At 50.6% G+C, this 22,352-nt stretch overlaps 2 protein-coding genes across 4 annotated transcripts; one reads left to right on the top strand and one right to left on the bottom strand.

Moving 5' to 3' along the window:
* Positions 1-12,825: 12,825 nt before the first annotated feature.
* LOC149744775 (claudin-7) lies at positions 12,826-16,901 on the top strand. The gene is made up of 4 exons (XM_089899943.1): positions 12,826-14,946; positions 15,845-16,009; positions 16,132-16,216; positions 16,301-16,901. Exons 1-4 carry the CDS (start codon positions 14,724-14,726, stop codon positions 16,461-16,463), a joined length of 636 nt encoding a protein of 211 aa, XP_089756069.1. The 5' UTR covers positions 12,826-14,723; the 3' UTR covers positions 16,464-16,901.
* A 27-nt stretch (positions 16,902-16,928) lies between these two features.
* LOC111185996 (elongator complex protein 5) lies at positions 16,929-22,241 on the bottom strand. 3 transcript variants are annotated; one of them, XM_089899912.1, is made up of 9 exons: positions 22,122-22,241; positions 21,909-21,969; positions 21,742-21,822; positions 19,954-20,174; positions 18,660-18,841; positions 18,212-18,307; positions 17,966-18,066; positions 17,668-17,758; positions 16,929-17,316 (listed from the first exon to the last, which is right to left on the bottom strand). In XM_089899912.1, exons 1-9 carry the CDS (start codon positions 22,165-22,167, stop codon positions 17,260-17,262), a joined length of 936 nt encoding a protein of 311 aa, XP_089756038.1. In that variant the 5' UTR covers positions 22,168-22,241; the 3' UTR covers positions 16,929-17,259. The 3 variants fall into 3 exon arrangements, with proteins under 3 accessions (XP_089756038.1, XP_089756037.1, XP_030619242.2); XM_030763382.2 differs by lacking the exon at positions 17,668-17,758 and having other exon boundaries at positions 16,941-17,316; positions 22,122-22,229; XM_089899911.1 differs by lacking the exons at positions 17,668-17,758; positions 17,966-18,066 and having other exon boundaries at positions 16,931-17,316.
* Between the last annotated feature and the right edge of the window lie 111 nt (positions 22,242-22,352).

Consider the following 22,352-nt stretch of genomic DNA (forward strand, 5'->3'; position numbering starts at 1 on the left):
TGTCTGGGCACCCCAGTCTGCCGGCTGTAGCTCCTCACCTTCTGGGGGGCATTGATGACCCCGATGTTGTAGCCAAACTGCAGGGAGCCGAGCACAGCGGAGAATACGGCGAGGACCAGGGTCCCAGTGACTCGTTGCTGGGGGTGCTCCCCATCCTGGGCAGGCGGAAGCAGAGAGGAGGCATATCACATGGAATCATGGCATCTTTCCTTCCTCAAGGGGCCCAGGCCCAGCAGGAGCCTTGAGATGCTGGGTTCCATCCAACATGTTGGGCGAGGGAAAGTGGGCCATATTAGGAGTCGTTTGAAGATCTCAACGTAAACAAGAGCAGGAAGAACCCGAGAGTACCAGGGCATGGAGGAGAAACTGATGTTTGAGTCCAGTAGGCAGAGAAATGTTTGAGGACCTGGGTCTCACAATTCCTCTGTGACCTTGGGACAGGCTTGGGCTTAAAAGACCTGAGTTCAGATTTGTGTGACCTTGGGTAAGTCATTGCCCCACTCTGAACTGGGGAGATAGGGGTGATGTTGCCTAATTTGCCTACCTGTCAGTAAAAGTGTGAAAATCAAAATCAAACGTTAACAGTGTCCCCAACAGTGCTGGTTTTATAAAGTGACAAGTGCATTATCGTCATCAGCCTCTGTCCTCTCCCCTCCCATCTGGGGGTTCTCTCCGCGGGCTCCTGGAAGCCCCCAACAGGCTCAAGAAAGCCATTTCCCAAAAGGACATCGCGGTCATTCCTCCTGGCCTTTGGCCTTCTCTGTCTCCGCCCCGGCCTCCCTTCCCCCTCTAAGCTGCGACGAAGGGCAGGGGGCCATGCTGGCTTTTGCCTGGGAGAGCCTTGCCCAGGGGATGGGGGCGGGAAGGTGGTATGAGGTGCGGTAGCGGTGATGGCTGATCGCTGGCGGCACAGACTGTCTCCAAACGGAAACCTGAGCTGGGGGAGGAAGGGCTGACACTCCCCTCTACCCCTCCACCAACCGTGGGGCGAGGGAAAGTTCAGCGTCCTGGAGGACTGACAAGAGTGGGGGTGGGGGTGGGCCTACGGAGAACCTCCGGTCCTCGAAAAGTTGCGGGCGAGCCGAGACAGACGGACAGCCGCTGAAGGGCAAGACCCGCCTGGATCTGCTTTCTTGAGGGCAGAAGTGTCCACGATCCCGGCGCAACTCGCCGCCAACTAGAGAAGGGGGCGAACCCTGGACTCGCAGAATCCAGCCGCTGTCCTAGCCCCCGAATAATCCCCCAGACCCACTCTGCCTCTTGGAGGGACTGGAATCCGACCGTCACGGGTTGTCCAGCCCGGGTATAAATAGCCAGTCCCCCACCCCCACCCCCTGCGTCTGCGCAAGGACCGCCCCCTAGCTGACCCCAACCGCGACCCCAGCCCGAGAAAAGCGGGACCCGTGTCCGCGTCCCGCCCCCGCATGCCAAACCCTACTTCGGAGCCGATCTGTTGGAAGCCCGACGGCATCTTGTCTTAGGAACTGGAGATGCACGAGCTGCCGTAGATGAGAGGGAGGCGACTGGGGGTCTGCGGCCCTAGCCTTGGCGGGCAGAGGGAGCGGGGGCGATGGGGGTCGCGGAGCTTTGTGCGGAGGGCGAGTCTGGCGGGACCCACAGCCACAAGCCGAGGAGCCAGAGAGCAGCTCCCGGGGATCTGGCTGAGCCTGGCCGGCGGGGGAAAGACCCGAAGAGCAGCCCCGGCGGTCCCCCAGGGCCACGCCTTTCACAGCACCCATTGGCCGGGAGCCCGCACACCCCAGAAGGCCACGCCCCTCCCTGAGCCTGAGGCTGAGAGTTTGGCACCTGCTGTAGGGTAGGCCAGCGAGGCCACGCCCGTCAGCGTGCCGGGCGAGACACGCCCCGCGGGTTCCCACCGGCCTACGTCCCGGAAGTTTTGAAAAGGGGGTCCTGGGACCCCTGGAGGCCAAGTTCCCCTCAGTGTGATGACTCCGCCCACCGGCCAAGGTTCGGGGCTGAAGAAGCGACTTCAAAGCCCTTAGCGGCGGCTCGGGACGGCGGGGTCCGAGAGGAAGGGACGGGCCAGGTACACTTGCCCGGGAGAGAACTCGGGCGGCCCAAAACTGCGCGAGCCGGCGCGCGGGGTGGGTGCGGAGCAATGGCCTGGAGTAACCCACAGTGGTTATTTTTAGCTCCCACATTGGGAGACGCCAAATGTCAGGTCCCGGGTGTCCCGGCCGGTCCCGGGCGGGGGAGGGCAGGGAGACGGAGCCTTAAAGGATCCGCGACACGCTTCCCACGCGGAGATAGCCTTGGGCACAGGAAATTCCGTTCCTAGCGGGTCGGGTGTCTGGCCTTGGTGGTCCTCTTTCCATGCGTCCCTGCTCTGGGCACTGTCTATCTGGCCCTGCCCCTACACCGGTTCCCCACGTTGGTTCCTGGAGGCGGCCCGAGGGACAGGTGGTCACACCAACCTGAGGCCCCTGAGCCGCCAAAAATGTGCTAGCCGCGTGGACGACTAGGACACGCTTTCTAGAGGTCGCTCCGGGTTTGAATCCCCAGCTAAATCCTGCCCAGCGAGGAGGGCGCGACCTAGGGGTGGCGAGTCCCCAGAGCAGCGGAACACTCGGAGTACAGAGAGCGCGCGTCTGGGAAAAGGGGAGTCAGAAGCGCGGGGCTTTAGTGCCACCTGGAGGGAGAGCGCGGATCCGCAGCGGATCGGGCCAGGGTGGTCTCCGGCCCACTGTCCCCGTCATTCTACCTCTCTAAGGCTTCCATTACTTCCAGCCCAGGACTCTTTCTGGAGCTCCAGATCCGACTGTTCAGCTGCCGCGTGGGTGGGCAGCTCACATGATAAGCGTGTCCAGACCTGCTCCTCCTGCTAACTTCCTCATCCCAGTGAATGGTCCTATTAGCCATCCTGTCACTCCTATCAGAATGAGGAAGTCATGCTTGATTTCTCCTCTCCTGCACCCGCCCCCACCCCTTTATCCAGTTAGTTATCAACATTGGAGTTTTGACCTCCTAAACTCTCATATTCATCTGATTTTCTCTACCTGTACTGTTGCCACTCTGGTCCAGACCACCATCACCCTGACTGGTCTCCCTGCTCCTCCTCTTCCCCAACAGGGAGGGCAGAGTACCACACAAAACAGTCCAACCTCTCACTCACGCTCTCCCCAGAAGTCTATGTTGCCTACTGTCAAGTTCAAACCCCTTTTCAGAGTGAACAAAACCTCCTGCCTTTCCTCTTCTATCTTTGCCTCACTTTCTGTCCTCTCCCTTGAGTTTTAGTCAATTCCTAACTACTTTTTTTTTTTTTTGCGGTACGCGGGACTCTCACTTTTGTGGCCCCTCCCGTTGCGGAGCACAGGCTCCGGATGCGCAGGCTCAGCGGCCATGGCTCACGGGCCCAGCTACTCCGCGGCATGTGGGATCTTCCCCGACCGAGGCACGAACCCGTCTCCCCCGCATTGGCAGGCGAACTCTCAACCACTGCGCCACCAGGGAAGCCCCCTTAACTATTTCTTGTACCTAGAACACACTGTGCTGTTTCACTCCTTGGTGCCTTTACCATGCTAATCCTTCAGTCTGCAATACCAGAGGACTCCTATTCATCCTCCAAAAAAAGCTCACCCTCTCTGTGACACCTTCCTTGTCTTTCCTCCAGAAATCCATGTGTCCCCAGGACTTCCCTGGTGGCACAGTGGTTAAGAATCTGCCTGCCGCTGCAGGGGACAAGGGTTCGAGCCCTGGTCCGGAAGATCCCACATGCCACGGAGCAACTAAGCCTGTGCACCACAACTGCCGACCCGCGTGCCACAACTACTGAAGCCCGCGTGCCTAGAGCCCATGCTCCGCAACAAGAGAAGCTCCCGCTCGCCACAACTAGAGAAAGCCTGCGTGCAGCAACGAAGACCCATCACAGCCAAAAATAAATAAGTAAATTTATTTTAAAAAAAAAAAGTCCATGTGTCCCCAATATAGTGTATTGTCATAATTTCTTCTCTGCACCTTAACCTTGAGGACAGATGATCGTCTTGTTTACCTCTGTATCCCCAGCACCCAGCCTAGGGGTGGGCACTCAGTAAATGTTTGTTGAACGAATGGAATGAGGGTCTGCTCCTGATGGCCAAGAATGCGGATTAGGGAGCAATCACAAAGCGGGGAAACCTTTGGTGAATGGCTCCACATATCTGACCAAGGGGATGTAGATGAAGAACTAAGGTCTGCTGGTTGAGGAGAACCAATCATTTATGAGCAGAAAGGAGCACAAGCGATTGATGGAAGCGGAGAGGGACCAATCAGGAAGGTAAAAGGAAAGCCAGGGATGCTGGAATACCACAAAGGGAGGAGGGCAGGGAGAGAGGAAAAGCCAAGAAGAGTGCCAAGAGGAAAAAAGGGAGTTGGGGGGAGGCACAGACTGGGGGTAGATGATAAGTCAGTGTAGCAGGTGGAGTGCAGGGCTGGGGTCTGTCCTGGCACTCAGGGCACGGCACATTCCTGATCTCATTCAGATGCTGTGTTCTGACGCTTCCCGGAGTTTAAACCCCAGAGGAAGTGGAATCAAGGAAAGCAAATCGGAGCTAGATACAGGAGCTAGAGTAAAGTGTATGGAGAGAGTGATGGAGGAGTAGAAGAGACAACAGGAATAAGGAGAGACAGTTGGGAGGGAGGAAGAAAAATGGCTGGGATGGTGGGAGAAAGAGGTCGATTGAGAGAGGATGGAAAAGGAAGGAGAGAGACACAGGACACAAGTGGGTACTTCACACTGGAGCCTGTGTGTGTTGATTTGCCTAGAAATTAATCTTTGGCCCATTTGATCTCAGAACCAGTTGTAGCCCTTCCTAAGCTCTGCCCTATGTCATGGGGAGTTGATCCCTGTGGGCTTTTGTTTTCAAGCTCCTGTGTTCACTGCCTTCTGGCCTGGTGCAGCCCACAGTAGGTAAGAGATTGGAGGGCAGGAGAAAGCCAGGATATTTCTTCCCTCTCTCTGCGTCCAGCTCCTACTCTACAGGCCCACTTTGCTTCCAGCTTCTGGAGGGAAACCTTGGACCCCTGAGCTCCAGCAATGCCATCTCCTCCCTTTGTCCCGTCACTGTTTTTGTCAATATATGAGGGTCTCAGGTACAGAGGATTGGATTAATGACACAGTTCTTGGTACATTATCCTCACTGATCTCTATCTTATCTTGTTTTTATTTAAAAAGTTATTCTCTTTTATTTCCACACCCATTTCTCATTTGTCCTCCCTCAAAAGACAACCATTCCAATGTATTTAATGCTCACCTGCAAAACATGACCTTTTTGTGTGCACACATTTTTAATTTATGTAAATAGCAACTGGTTACATATTTCAATCTGATCTTACTTATTTTCAGTAAGCACTATGTTTTAAAAACCCATTCAGGGAATTCCCTGGCGGTCTGGTGGTCAGGACTCTGAGCTTCCATTGCAGGGGGCATGCGTTCGATCCCTGGTCAGGGAACTAAGATCCCACAAGCCGCAGGGCGCAGCCAAAAAAATAAAAACCCCATTCATGTTCTATGATTATCAAAGTTATTGTTGTATAATTAATCTATTGCATTATTTATTTATTGCATAATTTATTGTTGCATTATACTCCTCAATGTCAGTCATCCCATTGATAAGCACCCATGTCACCTCCACTTCCCAACCACAACAAATAACGTGGCAGTGAACATTTTCATACAAGGCTCTTTATGGGGGATATGTCTCTGCCTCTGCCTAGGTCTTTGTCTTTATTTCTATCTATCTCCACGGAGCAGAATTGCTGAGTCATAGGGTATACTTACACCTAATTTGACTAAGAGCTACCAGCTTGCTCATAAGAATGACAATCACAGTCTCCAGTTCCATCACCAGTTTGGGAGGGTTCCACTACCACCACACCCTCTCAGGCAGCATCCACCCAGAGCAGGATAGTTAAGAGTATGCATAGTTAAGAGCCCAAACTGCCTGAGTTTGAGTCCCAGCTTTGATATTTACTAACTTCGTGCCGTTGGGAAAGTTACCTAAGCTCTTTGTGCCTTGTTTACCTCATCTGTAAAATGAGAAGTGAGATAATAATAGTATCTACATCTTAGGGTTTTAATGAAGATGAATAATGTAATAGTCACATAGTGCTTAAAATAGAATTGAATACGGTTAATTATTTTTGTTTTTTAAAACAGCTCTTTTGAGATATAATCAACAAACAATAAACTGCACATATTTAAAATGTACAATTTGGGGACTTCCTTTGTGGCACAGTGGTTAAGAAACCGCCTGCCACTGCAGGGGACACGGGTTCGAGCCCTGGTCTGGGAAGATCCCACATGCCGTGGAGCAACTAGGCCACAACTACTGAGGCTGCGAGCCACAACTACTGAAGCCTGCACGCCTGGAGCCCATGTTCCACAACAAGAGAAGCCACCGCAATGAGAAGCCTGCGAACTGCAATGAGAAGCCTGCACACTGCAATGAGAAGCCCACGAACCTCCACAAAGAGTAGCCCCTGCTCACCACAACTAGAGAAAGCCCACACGCAGCAATGAAGACGCAACACAGCAAAAAAAAGAAAAAGAAAAAAGAAAAAAAATTTTTTTTATGAAATAAAATGTACAATTTGGTAAGTCAAAAGATTTTTTTAATTGATGTATAACTGACATGTAACATTAATTTCTGGTGTATAACAATGATTCTATATTTGTATATATTGCGAAATGATTACCACAGTAAGTCAGGTTAACATCCATAATTTGATAAGTTTTGACATATGTATACACCCATGAAACTCTCCCCAGAATCAAAATAATGAATACATCCATCACCCGCAGTGTTTCCTTGTACCTCTTTGTAATTCGTCTCTTCAGCCTCTAGGCAACCACTGATCTGATTTCGGTCATTATGGGCCAGTTTGCATTTTTTAGAATTTTATGCAAATGAAATCGTACGGAGCGTACTCTTTTTGTCTGGGTTTCTTTTACTTACTGTAATTATTTTGAGATTCATGTATGTTGTTGCGTGTATTACGAGTTCATTCATTTTTGTTGGGAAATATCATTGATTTGATTATCAATAGTAATTAGTTTGATTATCCATTCACCTGTTGATGGATATCTGGGTTATTTCCAGTTTGGGGCCATTACAAATAAAGCTGCCAGGAACATTCACATACAAGTCTTTGTAAGGACATGTATGCTTTTATTTCTCTTGGAAAATACCTAGGAGTAGAACGGCTGGATTATATGATAGGTGTATGTGTAACTTTTTTTTTTTTTTTTTTTTGTGAGTAAACCAGGCTTTTACTCCTCACAAGGTCATTTCTGAGTTGCAAACAATTTTTCCCTATATTTCCCCCACTCAGTCTGGGCTGCCACAATCAGACAGACAGAAAGTGCCAGGACACTTTTTTCTTGCACCTGTAGTGGAAACCTTAGCAGCAGACAGTAGTGTGTAATTTTTTATGAATCGGCCAAACTGTTTTGCAAAGTGGTTGTCCCATTTTACATTCCCACCAGCAATGTCTGACAGTTCCAGTTCTTCCACACCCTCACCAACACTTAAGATGGTCAAGCTTTTAAAATTCAGAATGGGCTATATGAGATTTTAATCAAATGACAATTTGCTTCGATTTCTAATATTTGTCAGTTCAGTAGGTGAAAGGTGATATCTTACTGCAGTTTTCTGTGATTACTTAACGGCTTGGAGCATCCCTTTCAACACTTGTTAGCACTTTGGCCGTCTTTTTTCTGCAGATTCCCTCCTTGTATTCTCTGCCCATTTTCTCTTGGAATATTTTTCTTGTTGATGGGCAAGACATTTAAACAAATGATATCAGTTCTTTGTCAGATTTGGACATTGCAAATATTTTCTCTTGTTGTATCGGCTGCCTATTAATTTTTCTTCGGTGAACTTCATTTGATAGAAATCCTTAAATTTGGTGTGATCAGAATGACCAATTTTCCCTTTAGGGTTTGTGATTTTGAAATTTTGCATATGTTCTTTTCCATCTCTGCATCACAAATTCACCTTTTCTTCCAATAACTTTATAGTTTTACTCTTGATATTTAGCTCTTTTTAATCCATCTAGAGTTCATCCTTGTTTTGGGTGTTAGGGATCCAATTTATTTTCCTCATATTGAGCCACATTTACCACATGTCCGATTCTGATATATACAAGTGTCTGTCTCTGGTATTCTGTTCCATTGGTGTATCTGTCCTTGCACTAATACTATACTGTTATTGTTGCTGGATGCTTTGTAGCAAGTTTAAATTTCTGGAAGGGCAAGATCCCTCTTGTTACTCTTACCACTCAGCGTCAACTTTCTTTTTTAATTAATTAATTTATTTATTTAGGCTGTGTTGGGTCTTAGTTGCAGCACGTGGGATCTTCATTGTGGCATGTTTAGTGAGGGATCCTTAGTTGTGGCATGTGCACTTCTTAGTTGTGGCACGTGAACTCTTAGTTGCAGCGTGCATGTGGGATCTAGTTCCCCGAGCAGGGATCGAACTTGGGAGCGTGGAGTCCTACCCACTGGACCACCGGAGAAATCCTCCCTCTCAGTGTCAACTTAACCATTTGTGTTTTTTTGTTTTTTTTCTTATTGCTCCAAACAAATTTGAGGGTAAACTTATCAAGATCTTTCAAAAACCCTCCCCCAAAACAAAAAACAACCACCAGATGAATTTTTATGGGTAATATATCAAATTGTAAGTTATTCTGGGGACAAGTGATATCTTTATAATGTTAAGTCATCCCATTTAAGAGCATGGACTATCTCTCTGTTTATTCAAGTCATCTTCTATGTTTTTTAGTAGAATTAAATTTTTTCTTCCACTGAGGTCTTATGAATACTTGGTTTCCTAGATGCTTCATAATTTTTGTCAGTGATGCAAATTGAGTGTTTTTTTTGTTTGTTTGTTTGTTTTTTTGTGATACACGGGCCTCTCACTGTCGTGGCCTCTCCCGTTGCAGAGCACAGGCTCCAGACGCGCAGGCTCAGCGGCCATGGCCCACGGACCCAGCCACTACGCGGCATGTGGTATCTTCCCGGACTGTGGCACGAACCCGTGTCCCCTGCATCGGCAGGCGGACTCTCAACCACTGCGCTACCAGGGAAGCCCGTAATGTATTACTCTTTAAAAACATTTTTTACATTTGGTTAAGTAATATTTTACTAATGATGTTTGCATCTGTATTTATAAATGAAATGGGCCTATAATACTTATATTACCCTTAACTGATTTCAGAGGCAAGAGTAACGTAGCCTCAGAAAATGAGTTGGTCACTTTTTCACTCCTTCTCCAGATCTGTATCTCAAAATGCACTCCAGGCTGAACCATAGGAGATTATCTGGACCAGCATCCTGTTTCCCAAGCAGGCAAAATATTATCATTCCTATTTTATAGATGAGGCAATTGAGGCCCAAGAATAAATTCCTGAATGGGGTGGAATTGGAACCTGGAATATCTTAACTGCCTTGGGTGTATAACTTCTTGGTCTGACCAGTAAAATAATCACCAGTGACCTGTATAATAATGAGTTTTTGAGTTATAATACATAATATTAAAATAACATTGCAAGTTTCCAGAGTTAACTTATTTATCAGTTTTTTTCAGAACTCAAAACATATTTTCCCATAGAAATAAACAAGTTGGTAGAGTTTCCACATCAGGTTGCCTACCTCATATGGTGTAGGTCCCCTAACCTGATCCAATATTCCAACCAAATTTGATCTTTCAAATTCTTCCACTGTAACTTCTGGACCCAACATCTGTCATCATCCTTATATGCCAGCCTCTTCTCTGAATGCTCCTTTCTGAAACCTGGCTGTCTTGGAGGACGCACTTCCCTGGCAGCCCTTGTTTTAAATTAAATTAAATTATTTTTTGCCACGCTGCATGGCACATGGGATCTTAGCTCTCCAACCAGGGATCAAACCTGCATCCCTTGCAGTGGAAGCATGGAGTCTTAACCACTGGACCGCCAGAGAAGTCCCAGCAGCCCTTTTAATGAAGGCCTATTTTTGGTCCTACTTCATATACCTCAGGGTCTGGAGCTGGGAGTATTGATCCTCAATGCTACTTTAGACCATTATTCTTCCTTCATCCTTCAAAATCCTCTGCTCCTATGACGTTCATCTCTGGAAGTAAATTGCCCACTACCTCTAACTGTTGCTGGGGTCTTCCAGCCTGATCCTTCACCCACATTCACTGACAACTTTAGCACCTGGCTCATCGTCTTCCTCTTTACACCTATGCTCTCATCATCATTGCTGTTGACTTCAGAGCCCACCAGGGTACTCCACTGACTTACAGTCTCTCAGCCTTCAGTCTCCTCTCCAGTGACCTTTCTCCTCAGCCCACCCTCAGGCCCCTACTCATGGCTCTGTCATCTCCTAAAACACCCTCTTCCAGTTTCTGGAATTCAAGCCTTGCACCTCTTATGATCACCTCCTAGCCTTCCGGGTCATCTACTCACGTATCCCTACTCCTTTCACTTCATGGAGACCTTGACATCATTGACCCAATCAGTTTTTCACTATCCACCGACACTGACTCCTTTTTATGTTTACTCTCTTTTATACCCAATTTATATCCATGATCTAGCACATAATCACTCTCATGCAAATACTTTAAAATCCCTTCTCTCTCTCTCTCTCTCTGTGTTTTTTTTTTTTCTTTTATTTTGGTTTCTCAGTTCCCTGACGAGGGATTGAACCCAGGCTACACCAGTGAAAGCCCAGAATCCTAACCACTAGTCCACCAGGGAACTCCCCCTTCTCTCTCTTTTTAGCAAAATCCAAATCCTGATTAATTCCAGCCATCCATCCACTTGCTCCTTGGACCCAACTCTTTACTTGAAGGCTACTAGAGCAAAAAATCCACAGTGATGCTGACTGGTCACACTTTAAATCAGTGGTTCTTAACTGGGACCAATTTTGCTCATCCCCTCACTGGGACATCTGGCAATGTCTGGAGACATTTTTAAAAATTTTATTTTATTGAAGTGTAGTTGATTTACAATGTTGTGTTCATTTCTGCTGTACAGCAAAGTGATTCAAATACACACACACACACATTCTTTTCCATTATGGTTTATTACAGGATATTGAATATGGTTCCCTGTGCTATACAGCAGGACCTTGTTGTTTATTCTGGAGACATTTTTGATTGTCACACTGGGGTGTTGGGGAGGGTTCTACTGGCATCAAATCAGTGGAAGTAAAGGGTGCTGTTAAATATACTATGATGCACAGGACAGTCACCCATAATAAAGAATTATCTGGCCCCAAGTATTAACAGTGCCGAGGTTGAGAGGTCCTGCTTTAAGTTAATACAAGTCTCAAAGGGACAATCGACACAGGGTCTTAGCACTTGCTGTTCCCTCTACCTATAATATGGTTCTCCCCTGGCTGGCTCATTATTTAACAGTCCCTTCCTAGAAAGGTCTCCCTGACCTCACTCTGGAGTGGACCCAACCTCATCCAACACATTACCCTATTTTATTGCCTTCAAAACATGCACCATTTTTATGTCTTTATTGCCAGCTTCCTCCCTCTAGAATCTAAGTTACCTGAGTGCAGTGTCCTCTTGTTTTTTGTTTTGTCTTCTCTTTGGCTGCACTGCCTGGCATTCAGAACTTCCCTGACGAGGGACTGAACTCGTGCCCCCTGTAGTGGAAGCGCGGAGTCTTAACCACTGGACCACCAGGGAAGTCTGCAGTGTCCTCTTGTTTATAGCTGTAGCCCCCGTGTCAAGCATGGTGCCTGGTACATTACATAGGGACTCAGAAAATTTCTACTTGTCAAACAAGTGGATGAAAATCTTGTTAATTTGCAATTTAATCATTCATTCATCAACTATTTATTGGTGATAAAATTCAGACACATCTCTGCCCTCTTGGAACCTAACAGTGGGGAGACTGACATTGAGTAAATAATCACACAAGGTAAATAGTTTCTAACCATGATAAGAGCTTTGAAAGTAAAGTACGTGTAGCGGTGAGAGCATTCAGCAGGTGATCTGACTCAGCCTGGGATGGGGTAGTCAGGCCAGGCTTCCCAGGAGAAGTAATATTTGAGCTGAGAGCTGAAGGATGAGTCGGTTAGCAAGGTAGAGGGAGGTTGGGTGGGGTAGATGGAGACGAGCACCCAGGCATAGAGAACAGAGTGCAAAGGCACTGTTGTGGGAAGGCACATAGCACAGTTCAGGAAGTGTGGCTGACGCACAGTCTGGTAAGCCACAGTGTGGCATTTATTTGCCAAATCCAGTGCAGCAATAGGAGCAAAAGTGTGCCATTGGAAGTTTTAAGGATTTTAAACAGGAAGTGACAAGATTTAAGTTTATTTGGGAAAAAAAAAGTCACTTCTGGAGAACAGATTTTAGAAGGACCAGGAGGGAAGCAGGGAGATTGGTTTGGAGGCAGTTGCAGTGTCCAGGCAAGAGGTGATGGTGGCTTGGCCTGAGATGCTCTTAACTTGGAGGGGAGCTGGATATACTTCCGTAATGAGAAACATGGAATTTCTGAGCTGGAAAGCACCTGAAAAAAAAAAACAAAGAACCTCACCATTAATCAAAAGGTAGAAATATTAAAATGAATAATAAAGAGTTCATTAGGGCTTCCCTGGTGGAGCAGTGGTTGAGAGTCTGCCTGCCGATGCAGGGGACACGGGTTCGTGCCTCGGTCCGGGACGATCCCACATGCCGCGGAGTGGCTGGGCCCGTGAGCCATGGCCGCTGAGCCTGCGTGTCCGGAGCCTGTGCTCCGCAACGGGAGAGGCCACGGCAGTGAGAGGCCCGCGTACCGCAAAAAAAAAAAAAAAAAAGATTTCATTAAAGTCTGCATTTTATAGAAAAGCAGGTTAATTAGCTGAGCATGAAGGACGCTTTAATATTTTTATTGAATAAAAGAAGGAAAGACTTACAGAGAAATGTTTGAGAGGGAGGAGCAAAGACAGGAAATGTGAGAGAGTTGAGGTGAAAAAAGGAGAGAGAAAAATTAAATGAGAGAGACAGAGTAAGAAAGGTGTGTGAGCCTGAGCAGTGTCAGGAGGTTGGAGGAGAGGAAGATTGGGAGGAAACTGGACAAGGGGGTGGCAGCGATGTGCACTCAGGAAGATGCAAAGAAAGGCTACTTGGTGATGCTAGGCTCCAAGGGGGCTGGAGATAGGGCACAAAGGTAGACCAAAAGAGTAGGAAGTAAAATAGGAAGCGGAAAAGACAGGAAGGGGAGATGATAACAGATGAGGGAAGAATGAATAAATGGGGGGTGCTTGGAGGAGATGTGTGGAGAAAGGATGGGGCCATACATAGCTCGGGGAGGGTGAGAGAAGAAACCTGAGGGTGAGGTGGCAATCTGAGGGCTGAATCAAAGGCTACATTAGAGCCAGGTGTTCTGGAGGACAGAATGGTGAGAGGGTGGGAGAGGGCACATAAAGGGTCAGGTCCAGGCTCAGAATGAGGTAGAGAAATGTGTGCAGGGCTCGGGGAGGAGGAAGAAGGAAAGGTGGAGGACAAGTTGGAAAGACTCCAAGGGAGGGGAATGATGGGTGTGGCCAAGACTCTGACCCTGGCTTTACCTTGCTCCCACCCTCTGCTGGCTTCTGGCCTCAGCGGTTTCTTCCTTCTGCTACAAGGACCCTTGAGGCGGGATGGGATAGTGAACGCTGGGAGGTGGGGTGCCAACGGCCCCGCCATTAAGTCATGTCAAGCAGGGATCGGAATAGGGGGCCAAGGAGATGGGGGGTGTTGGGGCGCCATGCCTGGAAGCCGGGTGTCTGGAGGGCGACAGCGGCGAGGGGTGGGTGGGTGCTAGGAGGTAGGTGGCTTTGGCGGTGGAGACTCCAATAAGGCTGCTGAAGTGGGGAGTTCTGCGGGATTGGAGCCAGAGCCCTTGAAGGTGGGATCGGCTAGGAAAAGAGAAAAAGAGCAGAGGGTTGGGGCGAAAGTAGGGCGGGACAAAGAGCGCCCAGAGTAGAACCCGAGAGTCCCTGCGTGGGGGAAAGGTGGAGCCAAGGCAGGCCTGGGGCATCCCCCCCGCTCCGGCTCCGCCGCGCTCTTAGAGCACCTGTCGGGGAGAGGGGAAGGGACATCCTGGTGCCCGAGGGACCTCCGGTCCAGAGGGGCTTACTCGGAGCTTGGGACTCCCGAGAAGACTCCGCCTCCTCCCCTCCGGCGGTCCAAGCCCGGCAAGTGAAGGGGCGTGACCCTGGTGCTCAGGTTTCTTCCTCCTCACCTGGGCCAGGAGGGGTGGGGGCCAGAACTTCCGGCTCAGGTGTGTGTCCCTTCGGTGACGTCAGGTCATCCTCGGCCGCCCCTCCGGTCCCTCCCCGCCTCGCGCTCCCGGTGCCCGCGGGGGCGCGCCCCCGACGACCTACATATACTCAGGTGCGCCGCACCTGTCCGCCCGCACCTGCCCGCTCACCGCTGAGCGACCTCTCATCGCACAGCAGCCTTGGGCCGACAGCCCAGGATACTCTGGGGACTTCCAGCACCCGGGACCGCACCCACACGGCCCCTCCACCTTTTGTTTGGGAAGGGTCGCCGAGCGCCGAAGGGAACTGCCGGGTCTTCGCGGATTGCTTTTGTCGACCACCAGTCCTGTTCCCTCTGCTGTGAGATCCTCGCCCCGCCGGAGGGGTAGATTTGTGTTTACTTCGGTGACAAGATTTGCAAGCACTCGGCCAAAAACTTTTTTGCCTCTTTGGGTGACAAAACTCGCCAGCCCGGCGCCTCCCGTCTTTTCTGAGGGAGGAAATGGCCAATTCGGGCCTGCAGCTGCTGGGCTTTTCCATGGCTCTACTGGGCTGGGTGGGCCTGGTGGCGTGCACCGCCATCCCGCAGTGGCAGGTGAGCTCGTACGCCGGCGACAACATCATCACCGCCCAGGCCATGTACAAGGGGCTGTGGATGGACTGCGTCACGCAGAGCACGGGCATGATGAGCTGCAAAATGTACGACTCGGTGCTCGCCCTGCCTGGTAAGGCCGCGGGACCGACGGGGCGGACGCGTCCAGGGCCGAGGTCGCGGGGTGGGCGCGGGCCCCGGCCCCAGGCCACACGGCCCGACGCCCTGGGTTGCCGGCGAGGGCGGGCGGAGAGGAGGAAGCGGAAGCGGTCGGGCTGGGGACGCCGCGGGCCGAGATTCTGGGGCTGCACGTGCGCGCCTCCGGGGCCGGCTGCGACCCTCTTCGCCTGCGGACCGGCCTAGTCTTCGGGCTTGGCGGCCGGCGGCCGGCGGCCCAAGCACCTCCCGGGAAGCCGAGTCCTGGGGCCGGGGCGGGGCCTTCCCCTCCCCCCACCCCGAGGAGGCCACGGCCTCCGCCATCTCCCGCCCTTTTCTCTGACAAAAGGCGGCGCGGGCTGGAGGCCTCGGAGTTGGGTTGGGGCCCGCGGGGTCGGACCGAGGACCGAGGGCCGAGGAGTCGTGCACCCTGTCAGTCCTGGGGCGCCGCCTGCGGCTTCTAATCTTATCGGCAGATTAGCCGAAGCCACAAACCGTGGCCTCAATAGTGGGGTCAGAGCTGGGACGAGGGCCGGGATCTGCGGGCGGCGTCGGGGCTCCGACCACCGCTTCCGGGGCTCAGGCTACCACCTCGGTTCCTCTTCGATGTACCCTTTCACCCTTTCCCCTCCCCGGGGCAGTTTCGTCGAAACCCTGGCGCCCCGGGCGGATCCTAGAGCCGAGAGGGCGGGGCGGAGCGGGAAGGCCCGCGGAGTCGGGAGGGGGCGGGATCCACCCGCTCTGGCCCGGGACTTGGGCGTCGAGGGGGCCCCAGGCCTGCGGCGAGTGGGTGCAGCCGGCGACTCAGAGGCTGGAGCCTTCCGAGGGCTGCTGGCATTTCCATCAAGGACAGCATCCTTCCCCCTTTCCTGCAGCGGCCTTGCAGGCCACCCGAGCCCTAATGGTGGTCTCCCTGGTGCTGGGCTTCCTGGCCACGTTCGTGGCCACGATGGGCATGAAGTGTACAAACTGTGGGGGGGACGACAAAGTGAAGAAGGCCCGTACAGCCATGGCCGGAGGCATCATTTTCATCTTGGCAGGTGAGCAACAAGTCCAAGGTGGGCCCAAGTACTCTCTTCTTGCCCATCCTGGAGGGGTAAGGGTGGGCACGGTGCTGGTTTGCAGGGAGCTCACAATATCTCAATCCTCATTCTTTCTCCAGGTCTTGCTGCCTTGATAGCTTGCTCCTGGTATGGCCACCAGATTGTCACAGACTTTTACAACCCGTTGGTCCCCATGAATGTTAAGTAAGTAAGGGAGCCCTGCCTCCTAAGGGGTCTGGGGTCGGAAGAGGCAGGCCAGGGTTTCTGACCCCAATTCTCTCTCCACAGGTATGAGTTTGGTCCTGCCATCTTCATTGGTTGGGCAGGGTCCGCTCTGGTCCTCCTGGGAGGTGCACTGCTCTCTTGCTCCTGTCCTGGGAGTGAGAACAAAGTTGGGTACCGTGCACCCCGCTCCTACCCTAAGCCCAGCTCTGCCAAGGAGTACGTGTAAGCTGGGAATGCCCTTACCCCAGCCTGGCAGCCTAGAGGTGCCCCCAGACATCTGAAAGGACCTGGGGCAGAGAGCTCAACCCGTGGGCAGGGTGCCGAGCAGAACCCTGCGGTCACTCTAGCCCAGCACACCATGTACAGTTCCCTGGGGTGTTGGGTGGCAGGGAGACAAAAAGGGGGAGGGTGTGCTTTTTGTACAGTAATAAAAATATGTTTTGGAAAGTAGACTTTTTTCCCTTGGGGCATCTGCTTTCTTCCAACCCAGATCCTTGCAGAACCTAAAGTGTACTTACTTCAGTTAAAAAAACATTTATTGAGCACCAATGGTGTGCAAGGGTGTCCCAGCTCCACCATTTCAGTCATGCAGTCCCCAACACTTTTGACTATTGACTCTAAACAACTCATGTTCTTGGCTTCCCTCATCCCCTCCCAGCCTCCAATCCTATCCACTCGCAACTCTTGCTTAAATAGCAACCAAAGAGCTTTTGTTTTTAATTAAAAAATTAAGATTTTATTAGGCTTGGGGGGGGTGTCACCTTCCCTTATGCCCCCATTCCACTTTCTCTCCTCACTGGAAGCTGCTCCCTGGCTCATGGGTCACAGGGCACGGCCTCCACAGATACAGGGAACAAAGATGGGGCAGAGACAGGCTAAGGCCAATGCAAACAATGGAAGGATGGTTATGGGCCCAAGGTCTCCCTCTTCCTCCAATTACAGTCTAGTCACATCTCCTGGCCAGTTAAACATCTAGGTCATCATCTGGGTCTTCTTGGTCCAGGTCATCGTAAGCATCTGGCTCATAGAAAATGTGGCTGGTAGCCTGGCCCAGCCCAGGGCACAGTAGCGCCTGTTGTCTGAGAAGACATAAAGGGAGATTGGTGCTGGTGAGGGTGGGTAATGGGTCATGTCTGGATACCCTCTTTCCTTGTGACAGTGACTCCCTCTTTGGCCTCCATGTTTTCTTGGTCTAAGTCCCTTTGTGTGACCTCATTTAGTTAGCACGGAAGCACCACCTGGTACAGGGTAGATGCTCCTATACTGCTCTCATAATAGCCTAAGTTCTTAGCAGCTTGAGGGCAAGGATCCTGCCGAAGTCTTGCTTCACCTGCCCACACACTGGGCACAGGACAACAGGCATCTACTAAGCCTTTATTAACCTGCGTCTACCATACCCATCTAGCTTCCTATCCTCTTAGCACCACTGCCTGGAGACAGGGCCGCTTCCCCAGGGTCTGGTCTGGCTCAACCCAGGCCCAGATTACTCTAGGGATATCTGTGGAGCTGGGACCCAAGGCTCTAACGGAGAGAAAAAAGACATAAAGGACCTTTGCCATTGCTGGGGTTTGGGTGGGTAGAGAACTCCTCCCCAGACGTGCCTCTGGAAGTGGACTTCAGCCCCTATAAAGTCTAAGAGGTTAATCAACAACCTGCTGTTGGCCCCACCTCTTAGGCCCAGATGCTGGGCTCAGCTCAGGGACCCGGGCACTGAGGCCCCAACCTTACTTTTCTGAGCTGAACTGGAAGGGCAGGGTCAGGCTATCTTTGGCTTCTCTCTCTTTCTTGGACAGGCGAAGGTTAAAAGTCAAATGAGTCGTGGGGTCCATCTGTAGAGACAAAGGATGCTGCCACTCTGCCCCATCACTGAAATCCCCGACCCCACCCCCAACCTCTGCACTCTTTATCCCCCTCTCTCCTTTTTCCAGACTCCAAACTGCATGCCCTTGTTCTGGCCCTGGCTCTCTTAGATACCGAGGGAACACGAGGATCTGGGTAAGGCTGGGGCTCTAGGGGCGGCCCCCCTTGGAGCTCCAGGCTGAAGTCAGGAAGGATGGAGAACCACTGAGTCTGGGGAGAAGAAAGAAGAGTATTAAGAAGGTTTTTTTCGTCTTACTGAGCAAACCAGAGAACCAGGACCTGCCGCCCCAGCTCCCAGCCACTTATGTAACTGGCTGCTTCTAGCTCGTGTTCTCCTTTTTCATCTCCTGGAAGGCAGTGGCTTTCATTGGTTAAGCTCACAGGATCCAAGCTTTCCAGGCTACAGAATGGGGATAATAAAACAATCTACCTCACAGGGCAGCTGTGGAGATACAACGAGGGCAATGCTCAAACCACGAGAGCCTAGAAGTGCTCCATCGCATCAGCCGTTTTATTGCTCTTCCTCTCTGACCCCAACCTCCAGTTCTCCTGTGCTTCTGACCTGGTGGGTCGGGCGCTGTTGGGGCCTCCGATAGAGGACGTGGGCTGAGGCCTGGCCCATCGCACCGCTCAGGGTCACCTCGGTCTGAGCAAGGCTGCTCAGCACTCCCAAGGGGCCTGGGCCGTGAAGCTCTTCATGCAGCAGGCCCAGCACATGCACCTGCTCTCCTGGGGAGCTGTCACCTGGAGAGGGACAAGGAAGGTGGTGCACGAAGGGCAGTAGGAAGCATTCAGGGGAGGCCTGGGATCAAATAGTGAAGAGGAAAAAAGGAAGGAGAGGGCCACGTTCCCTCAGAGCTCTGCCAGGATCCTGACTGACCTCGGCCAGTGTCACTGCCCTGCTCTGACCTCTTTCAGCCCTCACCTTTAAAACACTTTCTTATTCCAATGCACATCGAATCAAGGCACTGCTCTGACCTCAATCCACAGGAGCGCCTCAAGGCCTTCAGGATGGAATCCACACTTTCAGCATCTGTTCTCCGCTTGTTTTCCAGCCTCATCTCTTACATGCTGAACCATCTGCAGTGTCAGGAACTTGCCAAGATCCCAGTCAGTGCCTTAGATCCCCTTTTTCCTTCCCTCCCTTTTTAGCAGCATTTACAAAGCGTCAGGCACCGCACTAAATACTTGCATTTTTAGGTTGGACTGTATGAAATTGCTGACATTTGATCATATCTGACTACAAAAAAAGCAATTCCAAGTGGTTCATCTTCATACTATAAACTCCCTCCTTCCTCGGCTTTTACTAAGGAAACAGAAGCACTGTGAGACCAAGCACCTGCATACCGAGCTGGGTATCTGACTCAAGCCCATTCTAGTACGCACTGTACTTTAGGGCTAGTCCCAGTGCCCCCAGCTGGACAAAATGGCCCTTGCTCTTCAAGACATTCCTTCCTTAAGGTACTCTGTGCACGTTCCTTTATCATCATGGTCCTTATCAGACTGTCTAGTAATTGCTGGTTTACTTGTCTATACCTTTACGGAATTTTGAGCTCCTGGAAGCCAAGGACCTGACTACAGTTAGCCTTTATTTTTCCATTATCTAGAACTGTGCCTGATACAGTGTATGTATGCATATGTTTGTTGAATGAATGAATGAGGGAAAAAAAAACTTGGAAAAGAAAAAAAAGAGTAATTAGATAGCATTATGAAGAAACCAAGAACTAGAATAAAGGCTAAAGAGATGGAAGAAAGTCCAATTGCAGATCCCTGATATGTTTCCTGTTAGGGTGGAAAGGGGCACATCCCTTGGCAGGGGGAATTTATGGTGGGAAGAAATGAAGGAGGAGTCTCACCACGGCAGGAGTCCTGATGTCTCAGAGTGTGCAGAGTCTGGCAGAGTGTGGTGCAGGGAAGGTGAAGCAGCAGCCAGCTGAGGGAATCGAGAGCAATGGTGACAGGGCCAGGATGTGTCCTCCTGCACAGGGCCCTCAAGGCTTCCAGGGGACCCCCAGGAAGGGTTTCCCCAGTCTCTGACCAGTTGAGAGGGTCTCTAAAGAGGTCATGGTAAACCAGCCTGCAAAGGGAAACGGAAAGGCATGATCCTACTGCCCCTCCCCCTAATCTCCAAATTCAGCTTCTGATCTTTGTGGCTGTTTCTCAATTTTCACTAATATCCTAAACATTAGTGAAAAGTTTTTACTGAGAAGTAGAATACGGTAATTGAGAGCACAGACTTTGGCATCAGACAGCCCTGAGCTGCAAGCTTGGTTCTACCTGTCCAAGGTCACCTAACTGATACGTTACTTCACCTCTGTAAGACTCGGTTTCTTCATTTATAAAATAGGAATACCAACCTCCTGACAGCACAGCACTAAGTGATGCCTAAAGTGTATCATTCTCGAATGGATAAAGAGAAAAGAGAGGACCTGAGACATGGTTCCTGCCTGTAGGACAGCTTAGAGAAGGTCAAGAATCAAGTCCTGAGGTACTAACTACAGATTACATAGCGATTCAGGAAAAGACTGGCATGGACTAGAAATCCTGGGAAAGCTTCACAGTGGTAGAACTTGTTCCCAGACACCTCCTTTCTATCTTCTGCTTCTCTTGTGAATGCCATCTTTACAGCATCACCTCTACTATAACAGCTGATACAAAATTAGGGCTCAACAGACAGGTGTAAACTGTTATTATCCACTTAGCTAACCAGACCAGGAAGTAATCTTTCTTAACCACCCAACATAGGTGGATTCAGGTACCTCCTGATCTGGCTGCTTTCCTCTACCCCACATCAGTCTGTTAAGCCCTGGAAATTCTACCTGCTAAAGCCCTTTTACATTTGTCCTAAACTCTCCATCCCTACTGCCACTGTCTTTAGCCAGGCCTCTGTCGCCTCCTACCGCTATTCTCTAAGATTCACTGGAACAGGAATCATGTCGGCTTCATTCACTGCTCTAGCCTAGCTCAGCTCCTGGTTCACAACTAGTTCTTAACCGGTACTTATACATCTAAGTGAACCTGCATTACTGCAACAGCCTTCCCACCTGGTATCCCTATCTCCTGGCTGCCCCCTCCTAACCCATTCTCCACACTGTGGTCACTGGACGAGTCTTTCTAACAAGTATGATGTTATCACTCTCCTCCCAAATTTTCCTTTTCGTGCTCTGTAAAACCTTTTACTACCAGGTACCTCTCTCTGTCTGACCTCAGGAAGCTCTTCCATCTCCCATGAACAGGTATGCCTTCCATACCGCTCTAATTTTGCATAAACTGTTCCTTCTGCCTGTAGGACAAGTCCCTATGTACCCTGCAGTTAGTGCTGATGCATGTTGATCACCAGATTCTGAATAACTCAAAAGGCAGAACACGTTTATTCTTGTCCTCCAGTCCAGCCTCTAGTGCTAACCTGTACTGTCGGCCTTTTATTACTCTGTTCCTCTCATCTTCTATGGTCCCTTCTTTGGATTCTCCAGATACCACTCTTCATCATTCCTCTTACTAATTCCTACCTCTTGAAAAACCCATATCCATTCGATGAATAAGTAGCTGCTACTACATATCAGGTTTGCCCCTGTTGCTGGAAGCGGAGTTCCTCAGCAACAGAGGTCCCAAATTCAATTAAATCTCTTCCAATTTGTACTTACCGGCTGTTGATATTGGAGTCAAAACCTTCACGAAACTCTTCTTCGCTCACTTCACAGCCCAGGATGTGGACTTGCTCCCCACTGAGGCAGAGATGAGGGGGAGTGTCAAAGAGTGGGGCCCAGGCTCCCTTCTCGGGTAGGACAGCGAGACACTGCGAGATACTCACCACAGTGCAGATTTCTTGATAAGCGCCTTCAAGAGGCTGCGCCCCTCCCACTCCACGGAGTCTGGGGAGAGCGAGGGACGGAAAAACAGCCTGAGAACACTGAGGTTTTCGTATTTGCGAACCGGTAACGACCTCCACCCCTGGCCTCTTACCCACGGCCCTTCCTCTCCACTTCCGCCCCTTGGGCCCTGCTCCTGTGTCTGTGACCCTCACCCCGCAGCAGCACCAGGCCACCAAGAGCCAAGAGCGACTCCAGCATCTCCAAAATGCGTCGCGTCCCTCTTCGGACGCCCTCTGATGGCGTCACTACCCATTGCCCCGCCCCTCCACATGGAAGGGGCGGGGCATCCACGATCTCTCCCACCACTAAGACCTGGCGTAACCTGGCGTGAGTGGTGCTTAGGTTCACTATCCCAGGAAGGCTCACGCGGATCGACCCCTCCT

Source organism: Delphinapterus leucas, chromosome 19, assembly GCF_059928025.1.
Source record: "Delphinapterus leucas isolate spDelLeu-1000000601 "Yukka" chromosome 19, BTC_Dleu_Yukka2, whole genome shotgun sequence".
Lineage (NCBI taxonomy): Eukaryota > Metazoa > Chordata > Mammalia > Artiodactyla > Monodontidae > Delphinapterus > Delphinapterus leucas.